Source organism: Pseudochaenichthys georgianus, chromosome 13 (genome assembly GCF_902827115.2).
Source record: "Pseudochaenichthys georgianus chromosome 13, fPseGeo1.2, whole genome shotgun sequence".
Classification (NCBI taxonomy): Eukaryota; Metazoa; Chordata; class Actinopteri; order Perciformes; family Channichthyidae; genus Pseudochaenichthys; species Pseudochaenichthys georgianus.
Genome location: NC_047515.1, coordinates 40,585,551 through 40,601,388, shown reverse-complemented (window position 1 = coordinate 40,601,388; position 15,838 = coordinate 40,585,551). Strand labels below are relative to the sequence as shown.

At 43.1% G+C, this 15,838-nt stretch overlaps 1 protein-coding gene across 1 annotated transcript in view; it reads left to right on the top strand.

Annotated features, from left to right (window-relative positions):
* Positions 1-15,838, top strand: part of pik3cb (phosphatidylinositol-4,5-bisphosphate 3-kinase, catalytic subunit beta) — a 54,384-nt gene that overhangs the window by 17,592 nt on the left and 20,954 nt on the right. The window contains 11 exon segments of the mRNA XM_034097088.2: positions 217-306; positions 1,547-1,801; positions 4,895-4,991; positions 5,505-5,635; positions 8,393-8,443; positions 11,448-11,504; positions 11,507-11,581; positions 11,583-11,639; positions 12,764-12,885; positions 14,744-14,887; positions 14,997-15,096. Coding sequence (XP_033952979.1) covers positions 217-306; positions 1,547-1,801; positions 4,895-4,991; positions 5,505-5,635; positions 8,393-8,443; positions 11,448-11,504; positions 11,507-11,581; positions 11,583-11,639; positions 12,764-12,885; positions 14,744-14,887; positions 14,997-15,096 — 1,179 coding nt within the window.

Below are 15,838 nucleotides of genomic sequence, written 5' to 3'. Positions count from 1 at the left end.
CTCTCGGTGTCATGTGATGCTGTTTTTCCTGCCGACTGCTGACCCTCGCAAATCCACTCGGCTTGACATCAGAACGACCCGCCTGACCTCACACGCTGTTTGTGTAGTGTGTGTGTGTGTGTGTGTGTGTGTGTGTGTGTGAAGGAGCACATATTTCTACAGTGTGTTGTGCTCATGCTGCTCCCTCACTGCAAGTCTCTTTCTCCCTCTCTGCAGCAAGTGCAGACGAGTGTTTGGGACGTGGCTCCCCCCTTTAAGATCGTCCTGGTGAACGGCAGCAAGGTGAACGCTGAAGAGACCGCCAAGGTGAACTATTGCTTTGTGGACATTCATATTCCTGTTAACTGCACACCCAACACCTGCATGCAGAGTTCAAGACTAGATTTAAAGAAGAGGTCCTGGTCTATTTCCTGTAGTCTGTTATTTAGATGTTAGTGAATGAATGAATGAAAACTTTATTACAGACTCAGGGTCCAGATAAAAGACAAGGCATTAGATAAAATAAATATCTAATGCCTTGATATTAGATATTTATATCAAGGCATTAGATATAAAGGCTAACATCCTGTGTTCCCTCCAGAGGATGGTTCCCACACACACACAAATTCCTCCTTTGTCTCCTTTGTTTACTTCCTAACATAGTGACTTTACTATGTGACAATCTATTGGCTAGTGCTCCAACACATTGGAGATGATAGGCTAAGGGGCGGGACATCTCTAAGCGGTCGATCAATCCCAACAGAGGTGGCCGGTCAAATGGACACATAACACTGGACAGGGGAAGACACGACTGGTTATTGCACTAATATACAAATATCTAGGCACTTTAAAGGTCCCATGTCAAGGCCATGTCCACTAGCACCCCCCCCGTGTGTGTGTGTGTGTGTGTGTGTGTGTGTGTGTGTGTGTGTGTGTGTGTGTGTGGTTGTGTGTGTGTGTGTGTGTGTGTGTGTGTGTGTGTGTGTGTGTGTGTGTGTGTGTGTGTGTGTGTGTGTGTGTGTGTGTGTGTGTGTGTGTGTGTGTGTGTGTGTGTGTGTGTAGAGCTTCATAACACACCGGAAAAGCATGACATGGGACCTTTAAGCACTTTACGGAGCTCAAGAATTTAGGTTGATGTAAAGACTTTTTCTCAATTTGGCTGAGACAAAACGCAGACTAGCTTGTGAATGATAATCAAATGCAACAACACGATGAAAGCTAATGCTATACTCTTGCTTCCACACACACACACACACACACACACACACACACACACACACACACACACACACACACACACACACACACACACACACTGGTCCAGGTGAGGGCGGGGCTCTTCCACGGCTTCTCCAAAAGTGCATAATTAAATATAATTGAGACATAAGAGAAGAACTTTAACTCAAATGTAGCACACAATACAAAATAATGTGTTCCCCTTGCTTCCCTTCACACACACACACACACACACACACACACACACACACACACACACACACACACACACACACACACCCACACACACACACACACACACACACACACACACACACACACACACTCTCAGGTCCAGGTGAGGGCGGGGCTCTTCCACGGCACGGAGCTGCTGTGTAAGCCGGCGGTGAGCAGTGAGAGCAGCGGCCGCTCGGACCACACGTGGAAGGACAGCACGCTGGAGTTCGACCTGTCCGTCTGCGACCTGCCGCGCATGACCCGCCTCTGCTTCGCCATCTACGCCGTCATGGACAAGGTCAAGAAGCAGAAGTCCACCAAGAACTCTCACAGCAACAAATACCAGACCATCCGCAAGGCAGGGAAAGTGGTAAGAGACGCACCTGAAGGCACACAAGGTGTCCACTGGAAGGAAGGCTGCTCCAGAAACAAGTTCAGCAACAATGAAATAAGTGCTAACGTCTACCAATAGAACTCGTGAACATTAGCTTGTTAAGAGCACCTGAAATAAGACGGGATATTTAGACAAATCAGATCTGTAATTAGCTGGGAGAACTCGTTTTGACCAGAATCAGGACATTTCGTTACAAAATAAGCCGCTAACGCTCAAAGTGTTCTGTGTTCTGATGTTATCGTTGGTGAGTTTCTAATAAATATGTAAAAATATGTGTTTCATCTGAGAAGCAATTCAAAATAAGATGTGTTGGCTTAACAGGATGATGCATTGTCTAAAAACAAGACCCGATGTCTCGCTGCAGTGTCACTTCTGAAGTTATCTTCTTAAATCGGGTGGAGACACATTCTGACTAGATGTTAGACGCATATGTCAAGATTTCAAGTTGTTGTCGTGGAGGAGACACGACAGCATGGAAGAGCAAGAAGGAAGAAAACAGCTTGTTTAGTTTTTAAGTCAGTTAGCCTCCATAGTTTGAGTCGCTAAGTCCTAACATTTAGTCAACTTTTATTCTATTTCCGTCAAACGAAAACTAATAATTCTGTCATTTTAGACAAACTTTATTATTGCATATGTTTCACCTATTATTGGGGAAGGACAATCAATACGGTATATAGTCAATGTGAGGTAAAGTGTGTCGCCAAGGCAACCGGGTAGAACTCCAAGTGGCGATGAGGTCTTAACATGTTTGGAAAGGGTCTTAAAAAAGGTCTTACATCTGACTTCAGGATTCCTGCAACGATCAACTATCTAAAGTAGTTGTGTTAATTAAACGCACAAGGGGTTCTTGAGTGAAATGATATTATAAAGGTAAACCGAACTGATAAACGGACAGATTTCATGCATTGATCCATTATATTGACAGTTTAAACGATCCGCTCTGCGAAACACCAAAACTGTCTTTACTGCCTAATCCAGGCCCTTATCGTTCATTGCTCCGGCGCCCGTCGGCGGCACAAACAGAAATGTTTGAAGGCCTTTTCAGGCTATAATCCACAACAACAGGAAACACGAGGACGGCGTGTCCCAGAGGAGCGATCTCACCGGGTTGTGGAGAACATCTCTCTCTCTGAGCGCGTCCTCTCCACGGAGACGTGCTTCTTGGTCCGTCGATGCAATATCCACAGATTCGGCTTTTCATTAACGTCCCATGTTGAGGAAATGACAATATCCCGCTGAATACCAGCATCCACACACACTTTCTCCTCCCGTGAGAACCGCACCCCGGCATCCTGTTGCCGCGCCCACTACGAAGCCTCTGGGCGCGCCGCCACAGGTGAATATGTAAATGAGGCTTGCAGAACCACACCCTCAAACCTGACATGAAGGTGGACATTTAACGACTGTAGTTGCGAGGATAATACACATGTATAATAATACACATGTATAATAATACACATCTATCATAGATTTCATTTAACTTTCAATCTAAACCACATGCCGTAACCTTTTCAATCCAATCCAATCCACTTTATTTATATAGCACAGTTTAAAAACAGAGGGTTTGCCAAAGTGCTTCACAATGAACATAACATTATAATAAAATATAATATTACACGAATAGATAAAAAAAAAGCACACATAAGAATAAATACAAGGCACATAAAGGCTATGGACAGACAGTGAAAGCATACAAACAGGTATGACACAGCTCAGACTGACTGGCAAGCGAGGGGAAAGAGGTGGGTCTTTAGGCGGGACTTAAAAGCTTCAAGGGTGGGCGACAATTTAACACGAGGGGGCAGGTCGTTCCAGAGCCCGGGGGCTACCGATGAGAACGCTCGGTCTCCCCTGGTCTTTTTCTTTGTTTTTGGGACTACCAGCCGCAGCTGATCAGCCGACCTCAAAGCCCTTGAGGGGGTGTACACCTGTAAGAGGTCGGAGATGTACTCTGGGGCCAGCCCATTAAGAGATTTAAAAACAAACAATAAAATCTTAAAATGGACTCTAAAATGGACAGGAAGCCAGTGCCACGACAGTTTATAAGAAACACTTTGATCAATCTGCGACTGTCACACCCTGTCAATATTTGTGTTTGAACGTTATTTCTTAGGAGGCACACAAAACAACATGATATTGCAACACGTTTCTAACACAACACTGATCTAATGATGATGGGGAATGAAACGAGGACGCACAAAACATCACTTATAACACATGGAGCAAAATGATAATCTGACGAGCTCAAGTCCAGCATGTTTCCATGGACACCGTCCCGTGATACTTTAGATAACTCCAGACAGTATTTAACATCAAGAGATTCCAGGGGTTTTACTAAATGTTATAGTCTTAACATCATCACCTCTGAGATCCATGCTCTCCTGGCCAGCATTAAGACATGATGTTTCAGGACTAGGGCTGTATCTTGTTCACACTTTTTGGCATTAACAGAAAGAGGGGGGGTCCTGGGAGTAAAATGTATTGCTGACTGCACTTTTTTGAATTAGGTAACTACCGTACTTGTCGGACTAGAAAGCGCACCTGCATATAAGCCGCAGCAGCTAAATTGTCCGTCTGTCTTGCTCTCGTTCTGTCTCTCGGTTCCACTTTTACTTTGGCGCGCTACCTGTCTCACTCTTTTCCGGCCTCCAGCTTTTCCTGCTGGAGCCCGCCGCTTAAAGGTGGCGGGCGCGGACCGGTCCTAGAGCCCGTAGCGTTAAAGGTGGTTAATTTTACCTGTAAAGTCCATAGATGTAGGAGGTTCCCTAGTGGCCGTTAGCTGTACACAAAAAATGGGGGGAAAAGTCGCGGCTTATACTCCGAGAAGTACGGTAGTCAGATAATATGTTTGCCTACTTGTTGAGGAATTAGAGGTAAAACACATTCAAGAAGTGAACAAATCTATTCTTGCGTGTCAGTTTTTAGTTCCTCCCTGCCTGAGAAAAGCTGCTATATACAGTATATATACTAGAAGGGCCTAAAAATACCTAAAAGTGTACAATTTCAACACATGTAAACAATATGTTTAAAGCACATTGACTAATCCCTGTTTCTCTCTCTGTGATCCAGCACTACCCCATCGCCTGGGTCAACACCATGGTGTTCGACTACAAAGGCCAGCTGAAGACGGGAGACATCATCCTGCACTGCTGGTCCTCCTTTCCTGGTACGCCCTCCGTCCTATCTGCTCATAAAAACACTTCTAGGGTTAAATGAGCACTCCAGCGTCACTGGACAAAAGGCTGCTCCCAAGTCAAGTAGAACGATTATAAAAACAAGGTGTTTTCGCTTTGAATAAATCAAGAGATCTAGAAATAGAACAAGTGAACATTTGCTTGCTGGATATTTAGACGAATAAGATCTTGAGCTGAGAAAACTTATTTCTAACTATATTTTACCAGGATGAGGAAATGTTGTTACAAAATAAGCCAGAAATGCTAAAAAGTTTTATTTCTTCTGTGGATTTTTCCAATAAAAATGTGTTTTCAAGAATCAAGTAAGATGTCATTTTTCAAACCATATGATCCATCTTTTACAAATACCACAGCAGCTTAAAGGAATCGTCTGAGATTCAACTCAAAATAAGATGTGTTCAAGAGTCTTCAGTTATTATGTCTTATATCATCAAGACTAGATGTCAAGATGTTATGTCATGCTTCCCTATGTGCTTCTCCCGCAGATGAACTTGAAGAGATGCTGAACCCCATAGGAACCATCCAGACCAACCCGTACACGGAGAACGCCACCGCGCTGCACATCCACTTCCCCGAGTACTCGTCTCACCCCATCATCTTCCCTCCCTTCGACAAGGTCAGACAGCTGTTCTCACTCCCTTTTCTATTGGTGGTAGACGACGCCTTTCACGCTGCCAGTAGATGAGTAAGGCTGTATCTGTGTTTTTGAACATTTGTCAATATACTTGTGGTCACAAAGTTTACAGTAAAAGCAATTTCCTTCTATCGTTCATCTGTTATTTATTCCGTCTCTCTGTCAAACTCTCAAACCAGAGTTATTGGTTGTCGAGACAGCGTCCAGATGAACCAAGTTTACAAGTTACAGTTAGTTTTATTTAGTTTCTGTTGAGTTTGTTTACGTTTTAACTCAAGTTTCTGTTAATAGCTTTTGGGAAAACATCTGAATTGTTTATTAGTTGAAAACATGTGTTCATTGTATTTAATCAATCCTTCAAAACACGTCACATATAAAATAAGAAAAAGGGTCATTTTTCAATAAATACCTGAGATTAAAAATTATTAGTCCCTGAAAGGAATGCTTATTGTACCCTTTCCAACTGAAGACAAAAGCCATGTGTTAAAGAGTGTTGGTGTTTCTTGTGTAGTGGAAAAGAGGATTCTCTCCTCTCCAGCGAAACCTGGCCCCCCTATTTACCAAATGGTTTCTTTGTAAATGAAACAAGGCTTTAAGTGTCCTCGACTCCCTGTGCACAGTGTCAGGCTCGTTTGTCCGGAGAAAAAAGGAGGTCTTGGATCCGGCTCGTAGGAATTATGTTAGGAAAATATCACTCGACACCAGGTTGAGAATCAATAATCAGGCACTAATCTATTCTTGCAAGAAGGAGCAGAGTTAACTCACACACAAAGGATATGGGTTAACTCACACACATGGGGTATGTTGCTCACCGGAGCAGCAAAACACATCAGGCTTACAGTGGGGCAAAAAAGTATTTAGTCAGCCACCACTTGTGCAAGTTCTCCCACTTAAAAAGAGAGAGGCCTGTAATTTTCATCCTAGGTACACTTCAACTATGAGAGACAGAAGAAAAAAATCCAGGAAATCACATTGTCTGATTTTTAAAGAATTTATTTGCAAATAATGGTGGAAAATAAGTATTTGGTCAATAACAAAAGTTCATCTCAATACTTTGTTATATACCCTTTGTTGGCAAGGACAGAGGTCAAACGTTTTCTGTAAGTCTTCACAAGGTTTTCACACACTGGTATGTTGGCCCATTCCTCCATGCAGATCTCCTCTAGAGCAGTGATGTTTTGGGGCTGTCGCTGGGCAACACGGACTTTCAACTCCCTCCAAAGATTTTCTATGGGGTTGAGATCTGGAGACTAGCTAGGCCACTCCAGGACCTTGAAATGCTTCTTACGAAGCCACTCCTTCGTTGCCCGGGCGGTGTGTTTGGGATTATTGTCATGCTGAAAGACCCAGCCACATTTCATCTTCAATGCCCTTGCTGATGGAAGGAGGTTGTCACTCAAAATGTCACGATACATGGCTCCATTCATTCTTTCCTTTACACGGGCCTGGACATGTAGTGGCTTAAGCAGGGGGACACGTCTGGCACTGCAGGACTTGAGTCCCTGGCGGCGTAGTGTGTTACTGATGGTAGCCTGTGTTACTTTGGTCCCAGCTCTCTGCAGGTCATGGACTCGGTCCCCCCGTGTGGTTCTGGGATGTTTGCTCACCGTTCTTGTGATCATTTTGACCCCACGGGGTGAGATCTTGCGTGGAGCCCCAGATCGAGGGAGATTATCAGTGGTCTTGTATGTCTTCCATTTTCTAATAATTGATCCCACAGTTGATTTCTTCACACCAAGCTGCTTACCTATTGCAGATGCAGTCTTCCCAGCCTGGTGCAGGTCTACCATTGTGTTTCTGGTGTCCTTTGACAGCTCTTTGGTCTTGGCCATAGTGGAGTTTGGAGTGTGACTGTTTGAGGTTGTGGACAGGTGTCTTTTATACTGATAACAAGTTCAAACAGGTGCCATTAATACAGTTAACGAGTGGAGGACAGAGGAGGCTCTTAAAGAAGAAGTTACAGGTCTGTGAGAGCCAGACATCTTGTTTGTTTGTAGGTGACCAAATACTTATTTTATAATACGAGGAATTTACCAATTAATTCATTACAAATCCTACCATGTGATTTCCTGGATTCTTTCCCCCATTCTGTCTCTCATAGTTGAAGTGTACCTAGGATGAACATTACAGGCCTCTCATCTTTTTAAGTGGGAGAACTTGCACAGTTGGTGGCTGACTAAATACTTGTTTGCCCCGCTGGCTATAGTCCAAAACACGGAGATAACAACAAAGTCGTAAATCGAGGTGGCGCTAATATCATCAGCAGGTGTCGGAAAGGTGACGGGGACATCTGCGACGTCTTCTGGAAAGAGTCACGTACTTCCTTCACGCCTCGTAGAAATGAGATATTTAGGAGACAACAAGAATGTGTCCTCATAAATATCAACAACCTGGAATGCCCTGCCTCCTCCTATCACAAGAGGCAGCTGCAAGGTCCGACCCAGTGCAGAGTCACACATAGTATCAGTGCATTAAAACAACCCATAAAGGGGAGACAACAGTATCTCTCCAACATAAACCTTTTTGCCAGAATTTGGACAAATATGAACAAATTACTTCTGCAGCGCAACGTGTCACGGTGAAAGCTCCGAGGCCCTTTTTAAAGACTTGACTGCAGTTGAATTCGTCATGGCAGTGCCTTAATACTCTTCATTATGGCACCTGATGATGATGAAGAGGATCACGATGTGGTCGGCTTGCCTAATGCACTTTGTGATCACTTACTTACTTTTTTTGCAGATACTGGAAAAAGCCGCAGAAATCGCCGGAGCAAGTGACAGCGTTCCCATGGTGAGTTCAAGTACAGTGGGAGATACTTGTGTTGACAGGCCTACATATTTGCTGTGCATTTAAAATACATAAAAGACTACTGAGTGACTAGTAACGAAGTACATTCAATCAAGTACTGTACTTTTTTGAGGTACTTGTACTTTACTTGACTATTTCAATTGTATGCTACTGTGTACTTCTACTCCACTACAGTTCAGAGGTAAATAGTTTACTTTTCCTCCACTGTAATACCTTTAGTTACTCTACAGATCTGGATGAATGATGTGAAATCTAATCAAGTGTTGAATCAGACTTTAGTTCCACCTGGAGTAAATCCACCAGCTACCCTGCAGTCTACAAAGTACTTCAGACTAGCTGCACCTTCACTAGCTACCCTGCAGTCTACAAAGTACTTCAGACTAGCTGCACCTTCACCAGCTTTGAGAACACTTTCATGATCAATCATTATAAAACATATCATATATATTATTCTGGAATGGACCAATCTGCACAACGACTGCTTTTACTGCTTTCACTATATTTAGATGAGAATACTTTTCTACTTTCACTTGAGGAACATTTTGAATGCAGGACTTTTACTGTAACAGAGTATTCCTACACTCTGGTACTTCTACTTTCACTCAAGTACAAGGTCTGAGTACTTCTACTTTTACTCAAGTACAAGGTCTGAGTACTTCCACTTTTACTCAAGTACAAGATCTGAGTACTTCTACTTTTACTCAAGTACAAGATCTGAGTACTTCTACTTTTACTCAAGTACAAGATCTGAGTACTTCTACTTTTACTCAAGTACAAGACCTGAGTACTTCTACTATTCAGGGTTCTTAGGGTCATTGAAAACCTGGAAAGTCATGGTAATTCAAAATGCAAATTCCAGGCCCTGGAAAAGTTATGGAAAAGTCTTGGAAATGTAACTAAATTTGCATCAAATATAATTTATATTTTATCTAATCGCCGAAATAGTAATACTATAATGATAATACATACTGTATCGTATAGTAATGAAACGTAACATGGCATTTAACTGATGAGGTGTTTTGCTGGTGAGAGATTTGAGTTGCTTCAGCGTGTAGAAGCTGGTAAGCTATTGGATTTGTTTCAGATCGGCACGACAAGTTTCACATGCAGATCTTATTTTCCTGTTCCATGTTAAAATAAACCATTTTCAGTGGAACCGCTGAGAAAGAGTCGTGAAAAAGTGTATGAACCCTGACTTTTGCTCAAGTACAAAATCTGACTACTTCTACATTTACTCAACTACAAGATCTGAGTTCTTCTCCCACCTCTGTAAAAGAAAGACCCGGTGAAAATAAAGTGAGGTATTTGTTTAAAGCTGTCCTGTGAGAAATGCTGCGTAATAATTTCTCTCCCGCTCACTCACACACACACACACACACACACACACACACACACACACACACACACACACACACACACACACACACACACACAACACACACACACTAGTGTATAATCTCACACTGCCAGTTCCCTTGGAAACACATTGTTATCAGCAGGGTTGTAGCTGCTGAATTATTCCAATCCCCTTCAAAACTAGAGGCTCTGATCAGATTACTCGTACGTGTTCCTGTCTCACCGCCCCTGCACTGAAAACCCTCTGCTGGGTGTGCTGCAGCCGGTTACGTAACCCTGTGTTATGTAAAGGGCATGCCTGAACGCACCATTTCCACACGAGGTGTCTGTGTGAGGAACAGCAGACTCGCTCCCGATGCAGCTTTGAAGACTGTGTAAACTGTTAGTTATGGTGAATCAGCTTCCAGATCCACACACTTGGGTTATTCGTCTTCCAACGCAAAGAAGTTTCATCTGCCAAATGTTTATTTGAACTCTACTCGGTTTGATGAAATGCTTACAGGACACGCGTCCCTCTTTAAAGCGACAACTTGTTTTAAAGCGACACAATGTTAGGCCTCGGTTTGGATTGTGGCGACTGCATTGAAGGAACATGATGTGCACTTCCCTGGATGCTCTGAAACACTCCTGCCACCTTGTGGTGCATGTCAGTAGTGGTTTCCAACATTTAATTAGACGTAACCTTTCAGATGAAGTGCCTCAAACATCCAAACATTTCAATTATATCAATTAGGTATTAGTCTTAATGGTTTAAAAAGGGATGATGATATAAAAAAGTATCTATCAATTATGTGTAGCTATTTCCAACCGGGGTTTGCTCGATATTGAAAAAATAACCGACTTTGCCATATTGTTTTTTCTCCTGGTGTTTTCCCACTGTAAAGAATGCAGGAAGTTGACTGGAGGACGGCCCTTCTGTGGTCAGAACATCCCCTCAAACTGAGGTCGCAATTCTTTTTGCAACCAAATCTTACTCTAATAAACTCTGTGCAATCCAAGCAGCCTTGTGTTTTCGTAAATGATGTGCTCACTAGCTTTCCATTTCAACCGTTTAGAAGTTACTACTCTCATATGTCCCGTTTTAACTCACTCTGTGGATTTCTTTTGTATTCATTTCCTTTTCAAAACATTTGAGCTTCCCCAAATGTCCAAAGTTCCTCTGGTTTTAAAGTGATCTACCCCCTTGTTGGGAATCAGTGCGTAACGTGTCTGAAGCTCGACCAACAACCAATCACATGAATGTCCCGCCCCTGACACACAAGCAGCGGTTTGATTGGCTAGAGCTTGTACTGGCATATGATTCGATTGGCTTCCACCGAAAGCTTCAGAAGCTTCAACAGTTGAACATTGCTCAACGTTTGCAGCCTGAACGCCAGGAAAGCCCCGCTCTGCTTCCCACAATGCAGTTCGGCATTCAAAGTGAATGGGCGAAGAAGCGTCCAACGCCGCTGTGTGGACGGGCCGTGACAGTCACTGCTCGTCGTAATCGTCTCGTATCCTTTCCACCCTGATCCCTTTTTCACTTTGTTCTTCATCCCTCCCGTCACCTCTCCTCTCCTTCGTCCTCTCCTCCTCTACCTCCTCTCCTCCTCTACCTCCCCCCCTCTTTCCTCATTATTCCTCCTCTCAGGGTCGTGGCGGTAAGAAGTTCCACATCGAGCTGAAGGAGATCATGGAGCCGCGACCCTCTCCTCTCAGCTGTGTGAGAACGAGAAGGTATCGATCTGGACGCTACGCTACGACTGCAGAGAGAACTTCCCTCAGGTCGCTGCCCAAGCTGCTGCTGTCCGTCAAGTGGAGCAAACACGAGGACATGGCCCAGGTGAGGAAAGCTCTTTGAAGGTCCTCTTCTGCATGTCTCTTCTACATCAACACGTGTCCCCTCTTCTGCATGTCTCTTCTACATCAACATGTGTCCCTCTTCTCCATGTCTCTTCTACATCAACATGTGTCCCCTCTTCCGCATGTCTCTTCTACATCAACATGTGTCCCCTCTTCTTCATGTCCTCTTCTACATCAACTTGTGTCCCCTCTTCTTCATGTCTCTTCTACATCAACATGTGTCCCCTCTTCTTCATGTCTCCTCTACATCAACATGTGTCCCCTCTTCTTCATGTCTCCTCTACATCAACATGTGTCCCCTCTTCCGCATGTCTCTTCTACAACAACATGTGTCCCCTCTTCTTCATGTCTCTTCTACATCAACATGTGTCCCCTCTTCTCCATGTCTCTTCTACATCAACATGTGTCCCCCTCTTCCTCATGTCTCTTCTACATCAACATGTGTCCCCTCTTCTCCATGTCTCTTCTACATCAACATGTGTCCCCTCTTCTCCATGTCTCTTCTACATCAACATGTGTCCCCTCTTCTTCATGTCTCTTCTACATCAACATGTGTCCCCTCTTCTCCATGTCTCTTCTATATCAACATGTGTCCCCTCTTCTTCATGTCTCTTCTACATCAACATGTGTCCCCTCTTCTTCATGTCTCTTCTACATCACCATGTGTCCCCTCTTCTTCATGTCTCTTCTACATCAACATGTGTCCCCTCTTCTTCATGTCTCTTCTACATCAACATGTGTCCCCTCTTCTTCATGTCTCTTCTACATCACCATGTGTCCCCTCTTCTCCATGTCTCTTCTACATCAACATGTGTCCCCTCTTCTTCACGTCTCTTCTACATCAACATGTGTCCCCTCTTCTTCATGTCTCTTCTACATCAACATGTGTCCCCTCTTCTTCATGTCTCTTCTACATCACCATGTGTCCCCTCTTCTCCATGTCTCTTCTACATCAAACATGTGTCCCCTCTTCTTCATGTCTCTTCTACATCACCATGTGTCCCCTCTTCTCCATGTCTCTTCTACATCAACATGTGTCCCCTCTTCTTCACGTCTCTTCTACATCAACATGTGTCCCCTCTTCTCCATGTGTGTGTCTCTCAGCTGCAGGCTCTGCTTCAGATCTGGCCGAAGCTGAGTCCCAGAGACGCTCTGGAGCTGCTGGACTTCAACTACCCCGACCAGTACGTGCGAGAGTACGCTGTGGGCTGTCTGCGGGACATGAGGTATTCATAATACCCACGGACACCTTACCATTCATAAGATATTCTAAGGAGAGGTTTAAGACAGTACAACAGGACCAACACATTCACCCTCCCACACGTAAAGCTGTATCCTCTGTGTCTCTGTGGCTCGTATGTAAGCCCTTACATTCATATATTATCCACTGACATCTTGTACCTTTTGTAACAAACCTAGTACTTTTATATTACTCTGTGAGTTAGTGTCCGTGTCAATAAAAACACAACCAGGCCTTCACTAAAAGATTATCCTGGCTAAAATGATTCACATACCCTAAAGGCCAATATATCTCTGAAAATGTAGATTTCATAATGATAATAATGCTGTCTGTGAGATTGGGATCTTAACTGTATTAAATCCTCGTTATAACAACACTTACACTAATGGATGTTTAAAAGGAAACCAGATGAACTGATCAACAAGAAATACATAAGCCTAACATCTGCCAACAAGATATCATCCCGTGTGGTATATGGTTATTGTCAACACAGGTGTATCGTTACACTACAAGTTATACAAGTGAAAGAAAGTCCTTCATTCAAAATCTTACCCAAGTAAAGAAAGTATAAATTCACAAGGAACAGTGTGATACAAATATATACAATTTCATGGCTTTATTTTGTGCGTCACAGCTGAGAAAGGTGGAGCTAATTTAAAAATGTGAAATGTTTATCTTCCCCAGCAGAGGAGGAAAGGAACTAAGTACATTCACTCAAGTACTTAAGGACAATGTTGAAGGACTTACTTGAGTATTCCCATGTTATGCTACTTTGTACTTTTACTCCACTACAATTATTTAATACCTTGATTTAAGACCTTAATGATGTGAAATCTAACCAAGTGTTGAATCAGACTTTAGTTCCACCTGGAGTAAATCCACCAGCTACCCTGCAGTCTACAAAGTACTTCAGACTAGCTGCACCTTCACCAGCTTTGAGAACACTTTCATGATCAATCATTATAAAACATATCATATATATTATTCTGAAATGGACCAATCTGCACAACGACTACTTTTACTGTCTTTCACTATATTTAGATGAGAATACTTTTCTACTTTTACTTGAGGAACATTTTGAATACAGTACTTTTACTGTAACAGAGTATTCCTACACTCTGGTACTTCTACTTTTACTAAGTACAAGATCTGAGTACTTCTACTTTTACTCAAGTACAAGATCTGAGTACTTCTACTTTTACTCAAGAACAATATCTGAGTACTTCTACTTTTACTCAAGTACAAGATCTTAGTACTTCTACTTTTACTCAAGAACAATATCTGAGTACTTCTACTTTTACTCAAGTACAAGATCTTAGTACTTCTACTTTTACTCAAGAACAATATCTGAGTACTTCTACTTTTACTCAAGTACAAGATCTTAGTACTTCTACTTTTACTCAAGTACAAGATCTGAGTACTTCTACTTTTACTCAAGAACAAGATCTGAGTACTTCTACTTTTACTCAAGTACAAGATCTGACTACTTTTACTTTTACTCAAGAATAAGGTCTGAGTACTTCCACTTTTACTCAAGTACAAGATCTGACTACTTTTACTCAAGTACAATATCTGACTACTTCTACTTTTACTCAAGTACAATATCTTAGATCTTGTTCTTGAGTAAAGTAGAAGTACTCAGACCTTATTCTTGAGTAAAAGTAGAAGTACTGAGTACTTCTACTTTTACTCAAGTACAATATCTTAGTACTTTTACTCAAGTACAAGACCTGAGTACTTCTACTTTTACTCAAGTACAAGACCTGAGTACTTCTACTTTTACTCAAGTACAAGACCTGAGTACTTGTACTTTTACTGAGTCCTTCTCCCCCTCTGCTCCCCAGTGACGAGGAGCTGTCCCAGTACCTCCTCCAGCTGGTGCAGGTGTTGCGTTACGAGCCGTACTACGACTGCGCGCTGACTCACTTCCTGCTGCAGCGCGCCCAGGGGAACCGCAAGATCGGACACTTCCTGTTCTGGCATCTCCGGTGTGTATGGACACACACGTTCAGATAACATGAGAGGGAGAGAGAGATGGTGTGTGTGTGTGTGAGGAAACGGCTCATGAGGAGTTTGGTTTTCTGCTGCCCCCTACAGGTCGGAGATCCACATGCCGGCTGTTTGTGTGCAGTTCGCCCTCATGCTGGAAGCCTACTGTCGGGGCAGCATCCCTCATATTGAGGTCCTCAAGAAACAGGTTGGTGAAGACAGACTTATTTTGTTATCCTTCATATCCTGTCTCTCCTGAAGTCAAAGAAACCCCTTTTTAAAATGTATTAAAGGTGGGGTAGGTAAGTTTGAGAAACCGGTTCGAGATACACCTTTTGTTATATTCCATGGAATGCTCTTAACATCCCGATAGCAATGAATATCTTCATCAGTCATCTGTGGAAGCCGTGGCGCTGTAAAAAGCACGACCAATCACCTGCCTCGGGCCGGCTAAAGTGGCTGGATGGCCTACCTGCCTGTCAGCCTTCCATCTGTGCACAAACCTACCTCGTGCCCTCATTGGTCATGTGCGCGTCGTGTGTGTTGGAGGAGGGGCTCTGTGAGGAAGTGGCAGATTTTTCCCGGGCTGTGTATTTTCAGATTCTAGCGCACTCGAGCTGGTTTCTCCAAAATTACCTACCCCACCTTTAAAATGTAAAATAATTGAATTTAAAATCGATCCGTGCATCTTTTGTTCTTCAGATGCTCAAACTATTGACTATTTATTCTTTAAATGTTCTTAAACAAGTGGGCTGATATTCCCAATACATTATATTTTCTTTATCTGACGCTTCTATCAAATCTAGTTTGTATCGCTCTTCTTCACACTTACTCTACTTCTCCTCACTCAACACCAGCAAAGCGTTATTCTATTGTTAAACGTGGCAGGACTGCATCTCTGGTATTTTTAGCGATGCCCTCCTGCCCTCTGACCTTTGACCTCTGCAGTG